General features: G+C 48.4%; 1 protein-coding gene across 1 annotated transcript; it reads left to right on the forward strand.

Moving 5' to 3' along the window:
- The first annotated feature begins 1,739 nt into the window (after positions 1-1,739).
- Positions 1,740-5,686, forward strand: LOC138750329 (glycogen synthase kinase-3 beta-like). Its single transcript, XM_069912408.1, has 4 exons — positions 1,740-1,868; positions 2,983-3,172; positions 3,831-3,911; positions 5,038-5,686. The coding sequence occupies exons 2-4, from the start codon at positions 3,011-3,013 to the stop codon at positions 5,056-5,058; spliced, it is 264 nt and encodes an 87-aa protein (XP_069768509.1). The 5' UTR covers positions 1,740-1,868; positions 2,983-3,010; the 3' UTR covers positions 5,059-5,686.
- The last annotated feature ends 17,108 nt before the right edge of the window (positions 5,687-22,794 follow it).

The following is a 22,794-nucleotide window of genomic DNA, read 5'->3' on the forward strand; positions in this document are numbered from 1 at the left end:
AAAACCGCTGAAGCTGACGCAATGCCACTGTGGACTGAGCTGCTCAAATATGCTCTGCCACTATTTTCCCCAAGCAGAGTGACCCTGAAGCCTTGGCAGCATTGGTGCATCATAAATGTGGGCATATGGGCACTATGATGGACAGAGGATCTGGGGGTCTCATGATGTTGCAAGAACTGTGATGGCCAAATGCCCTATTTGTCAGCAATTAAAACCAAGGGCCACATTCGCTGGAGTTCGGGAGCCGCCCAAGTCTGATAAATTGACCATATCAGGCCTCTCCCCTGCCAAAATAAAAAGTGATATGTTCTCACGATGGTCAGCACATACTCGGATGTCCTGCCAGCGGGCCGATAAAGCACATTTTAAGTGTGCTCCATATGAGGAATACCCTATCGGGAAACGTCCGACCAGCAATGGGTGGTGATGCCAAGTATTTGGGCCACCTGCATATCCCCTACCACCCACAGGCATCCAAGATCAATGAGTGAATGAATGACCTGTTCAAGGCATCGTATGTGACAAGTTGATTGTCAAGTCTTCTATCCATGAATGGTTGCAAGTGTATCGATTAATCCGGCGAGTTTGTGTCTGTGTGTGTCTTTTACTCCTCGTGCGACTTCACTACATGTGTCAATAAAAGACAACTGTGTTCAAATTCGCCACCCTTGGTACCCCTCGAATCAGTTTCACACATATAATAATTGGTGCAGTGAGCAGGGTCCTTCGAGTTCTGACTGAACACAGCTGCAGTGGAGATGCTTTGGAATCAGGACAGGAACTATAGTGCAGGCAGGGAGAACAAGATCTGCGGGTGGACTGACGAGAGTGCAGGATTGGTGAGCTTGGCAAGCATGCTGGCAGACCACGGCAAACTGGTAGACTGGTCCAAGCTCCTGGATCCACATTTTGAGAAAATATGTCACCACGTGTTGTCCCACTTCGAGAAGTCGGGGTTCCCAAAATCTAAGGGGAATCAGAGGGTGCCTTTTGGCTGCCAGTGTTTCTCCTGAGAAAGAAATGTGAGGTCATAGAAAGGAAAGATTTGGAGAGGGCCCAGGAAAATAAGGAGATAAAGGTGGTCCAGCAGCGCTGCTGTGCACTGCAGGAGCCAGCACAGACTTCCCCAACCTGAGCCACTGATGTCGAGATGAGAGGGACAGAGGTAGCCAACAGGCATGCCGATCAAGGTCTGACTCCCCACCCCCCACACCCCCAGTGAGTGAGTTTGTACTGGCCATGGAGCGATTAGCCGAGGCCATTTGCCAGGATTCAGGCATTAAAGGTTTCAGAACAGGCCAGGAAGAGCATGAAATCAATTTATTTGCAGAAGTTGTTCTGATATATCTGACAGACCCGACACACTCATTGCCCAAGTTGTGCTCCACCCTGGAGGACTATGGGGAGATCTCTGGGTATAAGTTCTTTTGGGATATGTGCAAAATCATGTCACTTAGGAAGGGGGATTAGAGCCAATGTCAAGAAAATAGTCAACAAATGTGGCAGCAAAATGGGATCAAATATCTAGGAGTTAGAATAGATAACAACGAGTAATTTAGACCAGCTGAATTATTCTCCTCTTGCTTGGGGAAATTGAGGAGGATTTAAATGGTTGGATGTCCCTGCCCATTACACTAGTGGTGTTACAGAGAGGGGAGGTATCACAGAGGGGGGAGATGATGACACAGAGGGGGTGATGATGTCACTGCATGGGGCAGCCATAGCTGAGTCGTGCCATGGCACAGCAACACGAGAAAGATGCCTCTCCTGGAAAGGGATTCTGGCCCACGTGTCGGAGTAGGACGCTGTCTCATCCCAGGGACCCTCTGATCAACAGGGTTATGTTTGGAAGCACCCTGCGCCCATGGGTGAGATAAAGAGCCTGTTACAGGCTCCCCGACTGGGACAGAACCTCCTCTGGCACCATCCTTCACCCAGTGTGGGCAGAGAGAATGGAGGCTGCATTTAATTTCCCCTCTCCCCACCCTGAGTGCAGGGCACTTTATGAGGCAGCTGGAGGGGAGTGGGGAGGGGAGAACAATGGCATGCGAGGGGATACAGGGATGGGGTCTGTAGGAGTGGAGGGGAGAACAAAGGAACGGGGTAGCACCACAGGCTAATGTCAAGGGAGATTGGATCAGAGATAGGGGACATAGGGTTGAGCTGGGGGGATGGGGTGCGAGGGGACGGAAAGGACTGGGGAAACCATGGGGGTGGTGTTGGGTGGGGGATGAGAGTGTGGTAGAGGAATCGGGGCAGGGGAGAGTGTGAGGTGTCTGAGAGAGAAGAGAAGTTGCGAGGGGGATGGAAGGCAGACCTTTCAACAGAAATGGGACAGAGCTCCCCCTCCACCTGGAATGGGATCTGTCCACTGAGAGACAGGACCGCTCCTCCTCCCCGTGGTTACAAGATCCCTTCCACCCTTGCATACACCCCCACACCCCCCCAACCGGGATAGGATTCTTTCTCCCAGTGGACCTGGATCAAGGTGCTAGAAAGTGTTTCTGCTGCGGTGGACCCAGCAGAGTTGAGCGATGAAGCATGGGTCTACCTCCGCCCCACCTGCTCCCTCATGCGATGAGGTCTCGCTTGCATCATGGAAGATCACGGTGTTGCTGAGCTTCTGGGAATGTGGAGGGCTTCTGCTAAACCCGTGGTAGGGTTCAGAGTGGTTCATCTCCCCGGGACGTGCTGAAGGTCAAGGATGACCCGATCCTCCCATGGAGGGAGGGTCGTAGACAAAGTGAACGGCTGCGGAACTGGCCTCAGTCTGAGGAGAGTGATCAAAGAGGAACCTGGGGTGGCAATATTTCTACTGAGAGGCTGGAACAAACCACCAGAGGATCAATTCTGACATTTAGGTGACCCTTGGAAGGGAGTTAGAGGGAGGGGGAGAGACTAACTAGGACAGCAAGGCTGGGTTGGGATAAATGACCTGTTGTGTACCCTCTGGGTGTGTAAATGCTGCTGCTTCTGCCCCAGAGGACATGGCAATAAGGTCACAACAGAGATGGCCACTCTGTGTCATGGACCCAATGTCCCCAAGGTGGTGTCCTGCACAGATGATAAAATCATCGACAATGGATCTTTCGGTGTGGTTTACCAGGCAAGGCTGGTGGACTCCGGAGAGCTGATTGCCATCAAGAAGATCTTGCAGGACAAGAGATTCAAGGTGAGGGGGAGGAGCAGTTGTGTGGAAATGGAACACCCTGATATTTAACTTTAGGCCTACACCACGTTCACAGGCCCTTGCGACACATGAGCCCGTTTCACACAATTACACCCAATTGACAAACACCCTAAACACATTTTTGAAGGGTGGGTGGAAAGAGGAGCATCTGACAGAGACCAAAGCAGCCATGGGGTTTGGAAACAGAAAGTCACACAAACCCACAACAGCAGCCCCCCTCCCCACACACAACCCCCTACCCCACACACACACACACACACACACACACACACACACACACACACACACACACACACACACACACACACACACACACACACACACACACACACACACACACACACACACCTGGCAAATATCAAAGATTTTCTGCAAATTCATTGTTTAGTAGAAGCTGGGAAAACAATCATAAAAACGGAAGTGATACTTCATTGAACCCCCTGACGAGTCCCCGCTCCAGCAACACAAAAAGTCCCCCCCACCGACTCTCGACGAGTCCCCCATTTCGGCCTCCCTTGGAGTTCACCACCTCTGACCTCTTGACGAATCTCCTCCCCGCCTCCCCCCTCAACTTGGACAAGTCGCCCCTCAGGGCTCCGAATCATCGCCCAGCCTTGCTGATGTTCCTCTCTCGCCATAGAACCGCAAACTGCAGATCGTGCGAAAGTTGGATCACACCGTCATCGTCCCTCTTCTCAACTTCTACTCCTCTGTAGTCAAGGTAAGATCCACCTGCACCCACCCCACCCCCACTCTGATGCATATCATTTGCTGCTACCTTCCCCATTCCTTCAATTGATCTGTCTCGCTGCAGCCTCTCTGTTGCCTCCATCCTGCCCCTCTGACCAGTGCCGACTCCTTGACACTGGCTGCCCTGCTCCTCACCCATTAACTCATGACCTCTTCCCATTTCAACTCCAGACAGCAGCAGCCAAGACCACAAGACAAGGTCGCCAAATTCGGCCACTCAGCCCCTCCAGTCTGTTTCCCCAATTCATTTCACGAATGTATTTTCCCCCATAACTCACTTCCCCAGAACCTTTTGGTGCCCTTCCAAATCAACGCCTGCTCTGAATCGTCCCAACAACTCAGCCTCCACATGTTCGACCCCAGACAACACCCGGCTGCAAACATTTCTCATCTCGAAACGTCAATGGTTTTTCTCTCCCGGTGAATCCTTGCCTCACGAGGGAGGGCGGTCAGAGCTGCACATTTTGTGCAGCCTCACCAGAAGCCGAATGATGGGGCAGCGGACGGGTCCACTACGGCCTGTTGACGCTCTGCTCGCTGAGCCCTTGGATTCATGCCATGTTGTGTTGAGCAGTGGGGGCATCAGGCCTACTGAGATCAGGAGGGGCTGGCACTCCAGTTGGGAGAGGCACTGGGTGTTGGAGGGTAAATCCAGCTGACATGTTTGTATTGTGTCCAAGAGAAAGAGGAGGTTTATTTGAATCTGGGTCTGGTCTATGTTCCCGAGACGGTTCACTGCATGGCCCAGCACTTCAACAAGGCCAAGCAGCCCATTCCCATGATCTACATCAAGGTGGTTGTGGGTCTGGGTGGTCAAATTGTCCACTGGGGCAAGCTTGGATGGTGGGGTTGGAGGATATGAAGGAGTTTACTGGCTGAGTCTCGCTGGGGACTGGATATCGATGAAGGGTGCATGAGGGTCTCAATGGGTATTGGTGAGGAGAGAAAGGGTAGTGAGGGGAGAGGGGCGGAGAGGATGATGAGGATGGATGTTGATTGGCAGGGAGGAGCCCTTCACCCACCTCCCCTTACCCTCAGGATATAGACCCAGCCAGTGTGGAGGCAGAGCTGGTCATGTTATATCGTTGTGTTGCCAGATGTTCATGTACCAGCTGTAGCAGAGCATGGCCTACTTCCATCCTCAGGGGGTTTTCCATTGAGACATCAAGCCCCAGAAGATGCTGGTAGATCCCGAGATGGCCTTCTTATTGCTCCAGTTGGGAGAGGCACTGGGTGTTGGAGGGTAAATCCAGCTAACATGTTTGTATTGTGTCCAAGAGAAAGAGGAGGTTTATTTGAATCTGGCAGGTAGATCCACCCATGTCTGTCCGTTCACCACCTCAACGGGGTGCTGATCCCTCTCCCCAACACGGCCTTGTCCCCTCCCCATCAGCTCTCACCCCTCCCCCACCAGCTCTCTCCCCTCCTCCCTCTCCCAACTTGCCCCTTCCACAGCTTAATAACTTATTCTAAATAAGATTGTGGGGGGCTTAGATGGAATGAACAGCCAGAAACCTTTCCTAAAGTGTCAGGTGCAAATCTCAGAGAGCATCCGCTTCAGGTGAGGGGAGATTTTTTTTATGCAGAGAGTTGTGAGAGCTTTGAATGCGTCACCGGAGAAAGTGGTAGCGGTTGGTAGAATAGGTACATATTAAAGTCTCTGAGACGAGCATGTGGATGTAAGGGAACAGAATTTTTACATGATAGAGGAATTTGGGGATATGGCGAGAAGGCAGGGTAGGTCGAGTTTGGTCATAAATTAGATCAGCCATGATCATATTGAATGGCGGAGCAGGCTCGATAGGCCATTTTTGTCCTACTCCTGTTCCCACTTCCTATGTTCCTATGGGTGTGGTACAGGTAAAGGTTGTGGAGAACATTTACAAAGGTCAGTACAGCCTTTATGGGCCAAAGGGCCTGTACTGGGCAGCAATGCTTGATGTTCTAATGGATGCGGAAGCTCTGGGAAGGGGTAAGGGAGGGACTGGCCAGGAAGTCTGCAGATGCTGGGGCCGAGGGCAATGCCCAGACATGCTGGGGAAACTCATGGATAGTTTTGTGAGGAGCAGGTCCTGCTTCACGAGTCAAATTGAGTTTTCCGAGGAGGTGTCAACGGAAATAGATGAAGGTCAAAGTCTGTATGTGCTGCACGAGGATTTTAGTAAGGTGCTTGACAAGGTCCCCACGGAGGCCTCATTCAGAATGTCTGGAGGCATGGGATCCATGGACCCTTGGCTGTGTGGATTCAGAAATGGCTTGTCTACAGAAAACAGAGGGTAGTAGTAGATGGAACAATGAGCCTGCTCTTTGTGATTTTTATGAATGATGATGGGAGTGGAAGGGTGGGTACGTCAGGGGATGACACAGAGGTAGAGATGTTGTAGACAGTGTAGAAGGTTGTCATAGGTCATCCAGTTTGCAGAGAAGTGACAGATGGAGTTCAATCCTGTAAATCAGATGTTCTTAAATAAGCAACTGGTCCAGGTTTATTTCCAGAGTCATTTTCAAGGGCACGAATAACTGTTATTCCAAAGAAGGTTGGAGACCCATTAAAAGTAGCTTCATATTGACCAATATCTTCATTGAATGCGGATTACAAGAATGTGTGGGCAGAGCACTTGGTTAATGGCAGGATTATGAACAGTGTGCAGGACAGAGAAATATTTAGATCCTGCTCCATATATCACTCAAGGTTGCTGTGCAAATTGAGAGGGAGTTTAAGATGGTGTATTGTGTGCTGGCCTTCAGGAGTCAGGGGATTGAGTTCAAAAACCAAGAGGTATCGTTGCAGATGTATAAAATTCTCGTCAGACCACACTTGGAATATTGTGTGCATTCCTGGGGCGAGAATACCAGAGGACGTCTAAATAAGGTGAGCTGAGGGAAATTTAGGCAAGACGTGAGGGGTACATTTTATTCACACAGAATGTAGTGGGTGGCTGGAATGCATTGTCGGGGTAGTAGCGGAGGATGGTCCAAAAAAGGCATGAAAAGGATTTTAATATGGACAGGAATTCAAGAAAAATGGAGAGTACTGGTGTGAGGGAGGGGAGGGTAACATTGTTGTGGGGTAGGTTCAGATGGATCAGCTGAATGGTCTCGACTGATCCATCCATGATTGTCTAACATCTTGCTGCCATATCATGGAGAACCAGGGTGTTGCCTGATGGACACACGTTGCTCTGAGCTCTGCAGAGAGAGATCGTGGTTTTCGCCAAAACAGACTTCCTCAGGTAAAGCAGAGGAAGGGGAAAGGCTCCAGTGTTCAGGGGTAGGGGGGATGATGGAGGAAGAGTTGGGACCCTCCAAAGTCATTGTGATCAGGCCTCAGAGACAGTATCTCTATCACTCGTATTTCTCTTCCCAGGAGAAGGAGCGATCTCAGAGACAAGACACGAGTCCAGAGAACCTCGCATCCCAGCTGAACAGAGGACGGACAACATCATGATGGCCTGAACCCCTCCCCGTCGTATCCCTCTGGCCCTGCCAACCCCATTCCCTGCCTCTTCCATGTCCCTTCACCCACTTCCCCTCTTCTCCTCTATCCCTCCTCCATCCCAACCCCCTCCTGCTCACCTTCCCCTTCTCCTGCCCTCACACCTATGCCCTAACCCCAGCCCTCCACTCTTCACCTCCCCCTTCCCCTCCGCCCTTCCCTTCCCCTTTCCCCCTCCCCTTCCCCTTCCCCATCCCCTCCCCTAACCCTCCCCCATCCCCTCCCCTAACCCTCCCCCTTCCCCTCCCTTTCTCCTCCTCCCCTTCCCCTCCCCCTTCCCTTTCCCCTTCCTACCCCTAACCTAGGGGAAGGAGGGGGAGGGGAAGGGGGTAGGAGAAAGGGGGTAGTGGAAGGGGGTAAGGGTAGGGGTTGTGGTAAGGGGTAGGGTAGGGGGTAGTGGTAGGGGGTGCGGGGATGGGGAAGGGGTAGGAGGTAGGGTTATGGGAAGTGGGTAGGTTGTAAGGGATAGGGTAGGGATAGTGGTAGGGGGTGTGGGTATGGGGAAGGGGTAGGGTTAGGGGAAGGGGGTAGGTTGTAAGGGATAGGGTAGGGGGTAGTTGTAGGGGGTGTGGGTATGGGGAAGGTGTAGGAGGTATGGTTAGGGGAAGGGGATAGTTGTAGGGGGTGCGGGTATGGGGAAGGGGTAGGAGGTAGGGTTAGGGGAAGGAGGTAGGTTGTAAGGGATAGGGATAGGGTTTAGTTTAGGGTTGGGTAAGTTGGGTAGAGTTAGGGTTAGTGTTAGGAGACATGGGGTAGGGTTATATCTTGGTTTATGGTTAGGTCTATAGTTCGGGGAAGTGGGCTGTGTTAGGTATAGGGGAAGGGGGTAGGAGCAGGGGGGTAGAGGAGGAGTGAGGTTTGGGGTTAGGGGATGGTGGGTAGCATTAGGGTTGGGGTTAGGGGGTGGCATAGGCATAGGAATAAAGTTAGGGTTAGTGGACGGGGTGGGGGTAGAGTTAGGGGACGTGGAGTGGTGGTAGGGGGTATCGGTAGTGTTAAGGTTAGGTTTAGGATTTTGTTAGGGGTTAGGGTTAGGAGTAGGAGGAAGGGAAGGGGGAGGGGAATGGGGGAGGCGAGCGGGGGACGGGAACTGGGGACTGGAAGGGGGAGGGGATGTGGGAGGGGAACGTGCAGTGGAAAGGGGAGGGGAACGGGGTAGAGGAAAGGGGAGGTGAACGGTGGACGGCATCCCTAGCCCCTCCCCTCCCCTTCCCTTCCCCTGCATTTCCCCTGCCTCTCCTCTCCTCCTTCCAGAAGAAGCTGGGCCTCTTTCCGTCCAGAACCTCCCTGTGGTTTCAGAGTCTCCGTTTCAGGAAGTGCCCTCGACGCTTGCTGCTGGACAGACATCTTGTCTCTTGATTCATTCTGTACCATTGATATTAAATTTAAAAATGATTGGGTTTTTTAAAGCTTGAACTCAAAAGCTGGTCCAGATAGAGAAAACATAAACAGGCCCTTCAGCCCCTCTCTCCTGCTAGCTGAGCTGTTGTAATCAGTCCATATTCCTCTCACCCTTTTCATTCTTAGCTCCCATCCAGCTCATGTTGCCTTGTTAATCTCATGGCCTGTGGGAAGATGCTATTTCCCTCCCTGGCTGCTCTGCTTTTATTCCTCCATATCTCCTTCCTGATGGCAGGGCGACAAAGATGCTCTGTGCTGGATATCTATGAGTCTATTTACAGAGCCCATCCCTGCAATCAATCAGGGGACCGTTGCCTTGAGGTGGCACCCATGTTGCCTCTCCCTCAGCACTCTCAGAACACTACTGCACCCTCCTTCCCCTCCTTTCCCAGGTCTCAGTAACCCGCTGACAATTCCAGTCAGCTGCCATGTCTATACCCTGCCCCACCTAAACTGATGGATCGACCAGCGCCTTCTCCCCTGAAGAGTTCGAGGAATCCACGCTCTTGCAATGTCCTGCTATCGAATGCCCTGCATCCTCCTTCCCACTTGGTTCCTCCTGTTATCAGGCGCCTGGATGGACCCCACCCTGTTGAAACTACCCGTGTTCTCACTGATCTCTCTGCGCCTCTGCCCTCCATCCAGGGGTCTTGGATTTCTTGTGGGGGTGGTGGAGAACAAAGCACCAACTTAAGGAGATGGGGAGCAGTACAAAGACCCCCAGGTCCAGGAGACAGGGAGAACCACACAGATACCCATCTCTGTCATTCGGGTAAAACCTGATTATCAGGTGCAATGTGCAAGGAACTTTCGGTCCTGCTGCACGTGGGCCAGGTTTGGCCCATCCCCACACCACCACCCTGTCAATTCCCAAAACAAATTTCCTATTCATGTGGGGGTCCAAAATGGATATAGTCTGGAGAAGGACCGTGTACATCATCAATCAATGGGGACAAGGGTGTAACCAGCATGACCATAATTGTGTGTGGCTGTGCTTGTAACCAAAGTGCAAGGGCACCAAATGCTGCTCTGTGCTGAGGTTCTACCTGGCTCAGGTGTTGCGAAAGATTGGCCTGGCCATGGTGCTGCACAATGTTCCAGTCAGCAGGACTTTGCCCCTTTACCTTCCTGGGAACGGTTTCATAGACAAACACATTTGACCACAAAGCCATCAGGCAGTGGTCAGCAGAGCATTGCTGACACAGAGACTCCAGGACTAGATGGGATACTGCGGGGTGGTCCACGGAGCAGAGCATCCAGAGATAGACATCCAGAACTGCTGGAAAACCAGAAACTCGGTGAAAGATGCCCTTCAGTTTGCCTGAAACCCAGATGGGAGTAGCAAACACTAGAAGACATCTGTCTAAAGCAAAGGGAGGAAGATTTAGGGGAGATATCAGGGGTATTTTCTTTTACCCAGAGTTGTGGGTGTCAAGAATGCCTTGCCAGGAGTAGTGATGAAGGCCAAAACATTAGGGACATTTTAGGGGTTCTTAGTTACATTGAGGGGCTGAGATCAAGGAGGATATTCTCCAACAGCAGAGGGTGGCAGTAACCACAAGATGTCAAAGTGGTGGCAATGAAGCTAAACAGAGACCGTCTAATGTGACTGTGCGCCTGGCTGCGGGAATTTGGACTTACGATATAAACCTTGCTAAGTGCTAGTTCAGGTTGGAAACGTTCGACTTCCTTGGGGGTCAAATAAACAGGCACGGAACTAAACCCTGCTTGAAAAGGTAGAGTTTGTTAAGTGCTTCCTCAAACCCCACATAATGAAGGGGCTGCAAGAATTCACTGGTACGATTAATTTTTATCACTGATTCATACCGGTTGTGGCCGACATCATTTTTTTGTTTTTAAACTTTATTTAAGATTTTATAACATGAATAACATATAGAATTACATTTAAAAATTAAGAACAAAATAATAAAATTACAATACAGTATCAGTAATCTAAATAAACTATACCCTCCCCAATAATTATTACACATTAATAACCCAACTCAAATTAGTACAACCCCCCCTTCCCCCCCAAAATAAAGAGGGAAGAATTAATAAAGTTAATAATATATGTGAGAAAAAAACCCACTTACAAAAAAAACAAAAACATAACCAATTAAAATACGAACAAAAAGGAAAGTAATTAATACTAAGATATCAGACTTAAAAAACATATTTAAATCAAACTTAAATGCATATATTTAACAGAGTTAAGATGAAACATATAATTAACAAACTTAATATAAAAAATTCGTAAAATCAGTAACATTGTCCATCAAAAATTCTGAAACAATAATCAATTCTTTAAAAAAAATTGTAGCATGAGAAAAAAAAAGATGAAAAATAAAACTTTCTCAATAGAGATAAACCTTCACCAAATATCAACTAACTTCACATCTATCATCATATTAGTCACATAAACTGCCATCTTAAAACAAAATTCCAACCTCATTAAACATTGTACAATTCAAATTTGGTACTCTTCCACCATTTTTCCCTTTTAACCTTGAATAATTACCCAATAAAAGCTCCAAAACCACATTTAAATATCCCCAATCATTACGTTAAAATTCAGATATCCAAATATAAAAATACATCTGCAACGAAATCTATATCTTCAACAAATGGAGCATAAGCCAAAAACAAAATTCAAGCCTCATTAAGAATTGTACAATTCAATTTATAACTTTCACCATTATTCCCTTCGTTCTATAACTAAAATAGCAAAATAATATACACCAGAATTACCACTCCTTTCACCTTAAAGTTAAAGAAAAAATATTAAAAAAAAACTTATCCATCCCATTCACATTTAAATTTCAAATATTCCTTATCTACCGAATAAACTTTACAAAAAAAACCACATGAATTTTTAGTTTTTTGAACAATCAAATACTTTCTCATGCTTTTTTTTATAAACACAAAAGAAAACCCTTAACTCTTTAATCTAATAATACAAAAAAAGGAAAAAAAAACAGGTAGGAGGTTAAAAATACCCCCTCCCGTCTAAACCGCGCAATGCGGTAACTCCCAAAAAAATGGGTGTGAGATAACTCACACGTAGCAGATGACTTTCAGGAAATAGTGCCCATCCAGTTCTCTCCCCCAACTCTCACTTCATCTTAAACTAACATCATCATTATTTAATATTTTTTAAAAAATTAAAAAAAAAGAACAACTCTTCTTTTAATCAGCTCCAACTGGCGAGTCACCATTACAACCATTCCTTCTTGTAGCACGGCTCTTTTCTTCCATCTCTTGTCTCCTTAGAGATCGCGGCGGACTACGTCTCTGTTGAAACCGAGTAATTGGCAGCTCTTGAGCAAATGCTATAGCTTCCTTTGGAGAATCAAAGAACTTTGGTTGGCAACCATCTTGAAAAACCTTCAAAACAGCTGGATATCTAAAGGTTGCCTTATAACCTTTCTTCCACAACAACTCTTTAGCAGAATTGAATTCCCGTCATTGGAACATAACTTCTTGACTCAAATCCGCATAGAAGAAAACTCGATTATTTTGAATCATCAAGGGTGATTTTCTCTGTTGTGCATTTCTAATAGCCACTCGTAAAATTATTTCTTGTCGTAATAATTCAAGCAACGAACCAAAACAGGTCTTGAACTTTGACCTGAAATAGGTCTTCTACGCAAGCCTCTGTGAGCACGTTCCAGTATTATACCTTCCAGGAAATGTTCTTGGCCCAGCACCTGCAGAATCCATTCAGTAAAAAATTTTCTTTGGTCTGGTCCCTCCATTCCTTCCGGCAAACCAATAATCTTTATATTGTTCCGTCTGGATTGGTTTTCCAAATAATCAATCTTTTTCACCAAATTTTTATTTTGAGTTTGTAAGTCTTTGACCATTTTGGTCACATCTGAAACATGATCTCGTATTTCGTCTATATCTTCTTCACACAAATTAAATTTATCTCTCACTTCAAGCTTAAAAGCTCCAAACTCAGCCATCTGTTGAGAATGTATTTTCACCACAGAGTATTAAACCTAGTACCAAGTTCAGTCATAATCTTGGATAATCCCTGCATTGTATAAGATCATTTAGATTCAAGATTCACAAGAATCTTTTCAATTGGAAGAGATTCTGGCTCAACAGATTCCTGCTTCTTCTGCATAACCAAAGGGTCTTCTTTTGCTTCCTTCATTCTGGTTGCCTTCCTTGTAGTATAGCTGCGTGTGGAAACCCCAGCCACAGCCTCTCCAGCAATGACTGGAGGACGCTGGCCGGGGTTTTCCCCAGTCCATCAAGTTGTATAGGTTCTTTTATCTCAAAAGGTGCAGTTTGCAGTGCCACCGCTACAGTTGACAAATGCCTTTCCCCAGCCGGTACTTCAACTGATGTTACTACAAGTGGTTCATTCATAACATTGCCGTCAGATGGTACTGCACATGTGCGAACCTGAGTAACTCTTTGTTCTAAAGGTTGTTTGGCGCCCACTTTAGAGGGCTCTACCGATGTAATATTGAACTCTACATCCGAAAGCTGTACCTTTCTCCTGGGATCCATTTCAGGCTGAGTCTCGATGTCTTTCCTGTAGGTAGGCTCCAAAACTTGAACTTTTGGAAAATGTAGTTTTTTGATAATCTGTTGTCGTTTTTTTTTGCTCTTTTACACCAATTTTACCATCATAAGTTAAATTAACATCACTGAAGTTATCTAAACTTTTAAAGAATTTTAACGGGCATTTCTAGACAAAACATTAAGATAGAGTCAGGAGAGGACTGGAAGGCACGTCTGATCCTTACACCATCTTGCCACGCCCCCCCGTGGCCCACATCATGCGGAGAAAGGTAAAGACATTACCTGGGACAAAAGGATTTGGAGGCGTTCCAGAAGGCCAAGGACGCACTGGCCAACACAACCCTTGTGGTACACGCCAGGCCAGAGACACCCACCACTCTCACAGTAGATGCTTCCTGCACAGCAGTAGGGGGTGCACTGGAGCAATTCATCAAAGGGGAATGGCAGCCCCTGTCCTTCTTTAGCAGACATCTCTGGCCACCTGAACTCAAATACAGCGTCTTTGACTGAGAGCAATTGGTGCTGTACCTGGCAGTCAGGCACTTAAGGTATTTTTGGAAGGTAGACAATTCAGTGTCTTCATGGACCAGAAGCCATTAACTTTTGCCTTCCATAAAGTGTTGGACCTGTGGTCGGCCAAGCAGCAGCGACTCCTCTCATATGAGTCTGAGTTCACTACCGACATTCAACACATCATGGGTGACGCACTGCCCCATCCCCGCAATCAAGTCTATCCAGGCCCTGTCCCAGTGAATAGACTACTTTGCCCTCGGCAGGGGACAGCAGGATGACCCTGAGATCCTTGCAAGCAAGAGAGCAGTGTCCAGGCTCAGGCTGGAGGATGTTAACATCGATCCTGGTAAGTAGACGCTCCTCTGCGACATTCCAATGGCAAACCCCACCTCATCGTGCCGACAGCATTGAGATGGCAGTTTTATGATGAGGTGTACAATCTGACGCACCCAGCCATCAGTACTGTCAAAATGGTGGTCAATAGGTTGGTCTTGCTGAGCCTCCAGAAACAGGTTGTCAGTGGGCCAAGGCCTGCACACTCTGCCAGATGACCAAAATGCAGACACACGTGAAGGCACCATGCCAGACATTCGAGCCAGCACCACATAGGTTCAGCCACATCTACAATGACATTGTAGGGTCACTACCGGCCTCCCGCGGGATGAGTTACCTTCTCACCAAGATTGCCTGCTCCATGAGGTTCCCCGAGGCGGTCCAGCTGGCTGACACAACCACTTGTGTCCTCCATTAAATTGGAAGCAGTAATAAATATAAAGGAAAGTTTGATAATAAATAGTCTCCCTTGCAGTTGGGGTACAATGTATTTCTTGAGATCAGAGGAATCCTGGAGCCAAGACAAAGTGATCCTGTGTTTCCCAAGGATTAGATTGAGTTGTTGGGGTAGTTGTAAGTGGAAGGGCCGAAAGGTCTCCTGCTCCTTCCACTGCCTTTGATTTCTGTCTTGCGATGCTGATTGGGTTCACCTGTGTGTTCGCTCGCTCGCTGATTGGTTGCTTCAGTTGCGCGAGCCAATGGTTGATTGGGTGAGGCCGCTATGGGATTGGACGCTAAAGTCGGGTTGGATTGATGGGCGGTTTCGCGGGCTGATTGGCTCTTGCTGTGAGGAGGCGGGACGTTGGTGGCGGCGTCGTCTGCTCGGGGTCCGTCGCGTCGCCGCGGGCGCGAATGGGATGAAGTTGGCGGCAGCGCCGGGACCTTCCTCAGCCGCGCAAGCGGGCGACCCGCAGCCCGCCGGGTCCCACCCAGGAGTGGCCGGTACCAGCGGGGTGTTTGGGTGGAGCCGAGGGGTCGGTGCAGGGTGCGGGGAGGGGATGGGGATGAGGGAGTGGGAGGGTGATGGGAGGGGCGGGAGCCCGGAGGGGGCGGGGCAGGTGAATGAGGGGAGGGGGCGGGGCCAGGCAGGGGTAAAGGGGGAGTTGTAGGGCGAGGGGGAGGCTGGGCATCCAGAGAACTTGGAAGAAGGAGAAGTGAGATTGAACCTTGAACCAAAGAACTTTTCTTAAATTTATACACATTACAAACATGTGCGCTTAGAATTAGAAGGGGGTTCATTTGGATTAGTTAAGTATAGAGTTAATTTAAAGTTTCATTCTAATTTCATGTTTAAATTTGATTAAAAATAACTTCTGTTTTAAAAACCACTTGTCTTGGTGAATGTCTCTTGCTGCTGGGTTTTGGGATCCTATGGGCTCTTAACAATATCTGCTTGGATATTGACATTGGGCCTGTTCAAAGTAGGAAATGGCTTCTACCAGCAGCAGTTTCTGTTTGACAAAAAATATTGATAGGTGGCTGGCCACATACGTTTCCTAAAAATTAATACCCTCACCCTCCCTAAACCACATTCAGCCCCGTGACATCTTTCTACGTTGCATTACTGGGACCACCAAGGACCTGACCCATTTCCCATCTCTCCTTGCAATGCCAATATGGCAGCTGCCATTAAGAACTGACAAATCACATTTTAATTCAGCAAGTAACATGAAGGTTATCCTGACATCCTGCTTAAAAACAAGGGTCAACAAACCTTCCAAATTTTGTCACTTCATTTTTATTTCGATTCCCATGGGGCATGAGTAAAAATGTCCCATCCATTTGCTCACCAAATTATGAGTAAAATCATGATCCCTGTTCATGAAAACCCATAACATTCAATGTTACACAGATAATCTAGGAAGAATTCTGTAATAAAAGTGAATGAAACATTGAAAGAATTTCCCCCTTATAAATGCTGAGATTATGGTGCGTCAAGAGACCAGGTGAGCAAAAAGAGGCCAAATCGCTGCAACACTTGGATAATCCAAGATGGCACAGACTCCCCTTCACTGCCGAGAAGGAGCCCACTCCTAGCACCATGTATGGGCTGAGGAGCCCTACACTTCCACATAGCGGCAGCCAGCTGGAGAGTGACTCCACGACACAATGACGTAAAGATGGAAGTCAGGGATTACGTCACCAGAAGTGGGTTGGCCAGCGAGCACACGTGGGGAATTTAAAACAGTATGTGGTAGCGCTGCCACAGCGGATGCTACAAGGCGATAACTTCTTACTTGCTGCAACCAAACAGGTCTGCAAGATACACCAACCTAAATAGAAAACTTGACGAGAAATCCCAGAGATCATAAATTCAAAAGGATTAGTGAAATATTGACTCTGTATTGTTAACACCAAAGTCCCTATATTTTTAAGGCATTTGGACAAGTAACTGAGAAACATTGCATTTTAAACACTTGGTACATCAGGATCAGAAGGATTGGAGCATTATTGTTCAAGTGACACTACTTTAAAAAATAACATCTAACTTTATGAAGAATGTGATGCTACAACAGGAACAACGGATGGAATCAGACACATTCTATGAGCACTGGGAAGCAAAGAAAAATGGATTTGTGAGAAGTGGCTTCACGTTCACAAAATCTGCTCGAGACAAAAGTTGAGAACAAAGAACATTTATTTACATTTACAACATTGCAAGGTTGGGAACTCTCCCCCTACCTCGGGAAAGTACACCGAGGGCGGGAAGCTTCTTTTTTTTTATACATTTTTCAATTCACCTCCCCTTACATTGTTCCTACATTTATCCTTCTTGGATTGGATTGGCACTTTTCCCTATTCGCCTGACTCTTGACTGAGTCCGACTTTCTCCTATCCCGTACTCACACCTCCTTTCCCCACCCCCTATTAAACAAGCTCTTTGTGTGTGTACGTGCATATTTCTTAAATTCCTCTGTTATCTTGTTTACTCTGTTCTGCTGTTTTTCATGCGCCATTTTACACAAAGAACATTTTAGCTTTTTTCTTGCTTTTTCTTTCTACCTTCTATAACTGTTTCAGAACTCCTGACATTAAAATAATAACTGTTTCTAAACTCCTGCAATTAAAATAATAACTATCTCTAAACTCCTTCAGATTTGTTTTCCATCCCTTCCTAAGCGACCCAATGACCCCCGACAGGTCCTCCCCGACTTGCGACCGCAATGAAACCCGAAAGGTCCCACAATGGACGCAAGTCGGAGATTTGCCCCTGTGCGAGGAGCCCTGAAGTCTTAGAGACTATTTTTAAAATCAAACGAGAACAGAGAACAGACAAAATGTACGACCCAAAATATGCAGATTGATTTTGTGACTCAGTTTCTCAGGGTCCATCGGCTGGGGGCAGCCATCTTAATTTCAGTGCGCATGCGCAACTTGTTAGTTGGCGCTTTCACAAAGACTTTGCTGAGTGGCCCTCAGTCGGCACGTGCGTATCAGCCGCACATGCGCGAACCCAACTTCAAGTCGCAAATCCACAGCGCATGCGCCAACCAGACTTCCAAAACTTCACCAGTATGGAGGAACATAATCAGGTTGCCAGGCAGGGAAATAACTTATTCCCACAGGCCCACAGGTTGACAATGTAATGTCAGTTGAATGGGTCCATCGAATGAAAAGGTTGAGAGGGATATGGTTTGTTTGCAAGCAGCTTGGCCAGCAGAAAAGAAGGAGCGAAAGGACTGTTTCAGAGTTGTCTATTTGGACCAGTCATTTGAGTTGAATCTTTAAAAAATTCATGACAGGCTGGATTATCATTTTAGATGGAGATTTTAGATTGACACCTGCAGCCCAGGAACAGGCCCTTTCAGCCTATGAGCCACAACCACTCAATTACACCAATGACCTACAATCCCCGGTACGTTTTAAATGGTGGAAGGATGAGGAGCAACTGGTGGAAACCCATGCAGACATGGGAAAAACGTACAACTCCCCACTGACAGTGTCAAATTTGAATCCGGCTCGCTGGCCCTTTAACAGCGTTGTTCTAACCGCGACGCTAACCTTGCCACTCTCAATGGTTCCCAGGGTTCTTCCTCCGACTTTCCATGAGCTGTGATTGCTTCAAATTCCAGTGCCCTTGTTTCCCTGAGGCTCTGACCCCTGCCCAGTGACTCTGTCCCCAATGCCTCTCCCTGGCCGGATAATCATCGCTCTCTTTCCCGGTTCTCACCCAAACTTTCTTACCCCATTTCCACCACCTACAACCCCCCTGTCATGTCCCACCCACTCACCCACAGGGCCAAGGGTAATGAGGTGGGGGAAAGTCCAGGCTGTAGTCACACAGCTTGTCGAAGGACAAGTGAGAGCAGGAGTCCTGGGGCAAATGGTGAAGGGTAGTGTGTACTGTAGCAGCCAGCTACAGGGGCACAGCTTCCAGTGTGGGGGGATGAAGAGAGAGGACTGGCTCAGATGCGACAGATGTCCCAGTGCCAAGGGTCAGGGAATTCCCCAGCTCAGTGAAGGTCTGGGATGCTGCCACCGGCAAGGAGACGGGACCACTGCTCTCCCCACATCTCCACCGTCTGGGGGTCCCTGGAGCAGCAGGTTCTAAGTCCTGTCAGTGGGGGAAGGGGCAGGTTCAGTAACTGGGGTGGGGCAGTTCCAATGCATGATCGATTGGAGATGGGCCTAGTGAGAGGATCGGTCCAGTGGGAGGTCAGACATGATGGGGAATGGGCCTTTGGGGCAGGCCCAGTGGTGGGCTGGGGCTTCAGGATGGGTCTAGTGGGGAGGCGGGAGCTTTGGACACCAGCCAGTGGGGGACAATGGCTTTGGGAATGGACCTGGTGGGGGTCAGGGACTTTGGGGAGGGACCAGTGGGGTATTGTGTTTGTGGGATGACCTGTCGGGCAAAATAATTAGTGACAGGCCGAGTTGGGAACTATATTGGGAACTGAATCGGTAGGAGTTGGGAGGTCCCGGTGGGGACGCAATTGGGAATGGATCCAGTGGGGGATGGTATTGGGGTCTGATCTGGCGAGGGATGGTATTGGGGTTGGATGCAGTGGGGGAATGGATTGGGGATGGACGCAGCGGGGGACGGGATTGGGGATGGATTCGTCTGGAGACGGGATTTTGGATGGAATCAGCGGGGACAGGATTGGGGATGGACCCGGCGGGGTTGGGATTGGGGATGGATCCGGTAGGGGACGGTATTGGGGTTGGACCCAGTAGGGATGTGATTGGAGATGGACCTGGCGAGGGATAATATTGAGGATGGACCTCGTGGAGGAGAATTTTGGAGATGGACCCGGTGGGGGATGGACCCAGCAGGGGACTGTCCATTAACTCACTCTTCAATGCCTCACACCATCTTTGCCGAATGATCACAGCCGCATGATCACCGCTCTCTTTCCCAGGTCTCACCCAAAATTTCCTACCCCAATTCCACCACCTACAACCCCGTCGTCATGTCCCACCCACTCACCCACAGGGTAATGAGGAGGGGACAGCTCCTGGCTGTGTTCACATAGCTCGTTGAAGGACAAGTGGGAGCAGGAGTCCTGGGGCAAGAGGTGAAGGGCAGCTTGTACTGTAGCAGCCAGCTGAACTGGGCCACATTCTCCAAGGTGGAGGGAGAGAAAGGTCTATCTCAGATGGGACAGATATCCCTGTGCAAAGGTTCAGGGGATTCCCCAGCTTGGTGAAGGTATGGGACGCTGCCACCGGGAAGGAGATGGACCACTGCCCTCCCCACATCTCCATTGTCTGGGGGTCCCAGGAACAGCTCATATTCCAAGGCCTGTGGGTGGCAGAAGGGGGAGGTTCAAGAACTGGGGTGGGGAAGTTGTGATGGGTGATTGATTGGAGAGGGTTCCAGTGAGGGAATGGGTCTGGTGGGTGGACAGACCTGATGGGGATGGGCTTTTGGGTACAGGCAAATAGGTGAGGGGGGATGGGATGGGGACTTTAGGCTGGGCATGTTGGGGGACAGGGGCTGGGTGAAGGCCCTGGTGGGAGTCAGGAGCTCTGGGAACAGTCCAAGCAATGGGTGGAGCATTGGGGACGGGCCCAGTGGGGGACAGAGGCTTTGGGGACGATCTCAGCAGGTGTAGGGGTTTGGGGACGGGCCTGGTGGGAGATGGGGGCTTTGGGGATGGGCCTGGTGGGTGACAGGGAACAGTATTGGGGATGGAGCCAGAGGAAGGAGACAACCCCTGGAGCTCCAGTTCACCATTGGGTCACTCACCTTGGCCCACGGACGTACTTTGATCTGCGAGAACTTGAATTCGGTGCACTTGGGGTTCATCTCTCAGATCTGCTCCCTGGTTGAGGTCCCCAACACCTATTGGAACAGAAACCACCTTTACTACTGGCTCAAGGTGAGGGGAGCAGGAGGGTGACAAGGGGAGGGGATGCAGTGTATGCGTACCAGGTCAGGGACATGGGATGAGCCCAAGAACTGGGGTGGTGGTGAAGGCTGAAATCTTAGGGGCATTTAAGAGGCTCTGAGTCACATGGATGAAAGAAGAATGGAGGGTTATGAGGGAGGAAGGGGTTAGTTATTTTTATTTTGGTAGGAAAACATCAGTTGGCACAACATCGAGGGCTGAACTGCTTGTACTGTGCTCTCGTGTTCTATGTTAAAACCTGTCAGTCTTTCAGCAAGCGGAGATGTTGGGGAGGGAACGCTGCCAACTGGCACATTCCAGGCTGCAGGAGTACATGATGAGGAATGGACGGAGACTTGGCGCTGCCAACACGAAGGCACTATAGGGATGGATCATAACCCTCCCATTACTGGGCACTGAGAGGCTGAGACCAAGGGGAACTCCTCCAACAGCAGAGGGGGGCAGTAACCACACGGTATCAAAATGGTGGCAATGAAGATAAACAGAGACGTATACAGCAATGTGCAGTGAAGGGAATATCTGGATTCAACAGGAGGAGGAGAAAGGACTTGCAACGGATTTCCTCTTTGGAAATAATTTCTGAATAATGTCAATTTTGTGGGGTGGGGGGGTTAGGGAAGAGAAAAGACCTACTTAGTCAACTTTACTTCATGAAATACATTCTCCGATCCAGGAAATCTCTTCTGCACCTGCTCCAAAGTACAAGGTCAAATTTATTACCATTGGATAACACAAGTACGACCTGATGAAACAGCGTTCTTGGGGTAAACACATGTAAACACACAACCAAGCCCTCACACAACAGACAAATGATACATGTGGAGCACGTCCAGAAAAATAACTCCATATTGTTGAATAAATAGCAGAGTTGAGGAGTATTTGTATGAGCAGCTCATGAATCATTCCACATTCTCCCTGCTTGGAGGAAGAGGCTGTTCCTGGGACTGGAGGTACCGGCTCTGAAATTCCTGGATCTCTTTCCTGACGGGAATAGCTGGATGATGCTGTTGGCCGGGTGAAGAGGTCCTCGATGATTTTGTCAATGATCGTAGTGGATCACATTGATATTTGGGGTGGGGGGGGGGCAGGAGGGTGTCCCCAGTGTTGCTCTAGGCCACTTTAGGTCCCGTGGAATGACCTCTGATCATTTAAAAAATATATTATTTATAAATTAAATACACAAAAAATTAACACAATTAATAATAATACAAATGAAATACAAATATATGTGGTATATATAAAAGAAAGAATAAAGAAATCCCCCCATAAACCACCTCATCCCCCCTCCATCTGGACATTAGCAATCTGGCCTCTACTCAGCTCCCACGACACAGATATAGGCGACTGAAAGCAGCGAACAGTGGTTCTGGGGAGGTGGGGGATCATGCTAACTGGGAATCCACCCTATACACAAGATGGCTGACATACGTGGTGACCACACAGAGTCCACGGGGACCAACAACTTTCATCCCAGGGGACAACCCGCACGGAAGGAATCAACAAGGACAGGAATACTGACCAATCGGAGGCCGGCGCGGATGTGACATCACTCCTGTCGACAGCAGCGGGGAGAGAATAGAAGTAGAGCTGCCAGTGTAATGAAGCATCTTTAACTTTGATTGCTTGAGTGTGTATCCTCCTTTCCACCTTTCACAGTAGCGCGAACACTCCAATTTCACATCGGGACTCACGTGTCCAGTTTCCTGATATGAAGAATGAGAAGTGCACACATATTGTCAAATTTGTTTCTGGGATGTTTTAACCGGGTGATAGGAGGAAAGTTTGAATATGGATCTCTTTGAAATTGGAAAAAAAGGGAGATGACCTTACAACATTATGAGAGGACACAGCAGCAGGGATCAAGAGACGATAATGCAAAGGAGCCGAACACCAAGTGTCACAATTTCCCAATAACCGATCGGCTGCTTAGACTTTAAGAAATGTCTTAAATGAAAATGAAATATACTTGGAATTCTCTACCCTATTGAAGGTTCATTTGAAATTGGGATCCATGGACTTGTGATGAGTTTATTGGTGGACACATTCGTAGAGGAATCATATGCATTTAACTTAGATGCAGATACTTTGAAAAAATTAACAGACATTAAATTGGAAGCGGTAATAAATTTGGAGGAAAGATTGAGAATAAATAGTCTCCCTTGTAGTTGGGGTACAATATATTTCTTGAGATCAGAGGAATCTTGGAGCCAAGACAAAGTGAT

The sequence above is a fragment of the Narcine bancroftii genome, unplaced genomic scaffold (genome assembly GCF_036971445.1).
Source record: "Narcine bancroftii isolate sNarBan1 unplaced genomic scaffold, sNarBan1.hap1 Scaffold_117, whole genome shotgun sequence".
Classification (NCBI taxonomy): Eukaryota; Metazoa; Chordata; class Chondrichthyes; order Torpediniformes; family Narcinidae; genus Narcine; species Narcine bancroftii.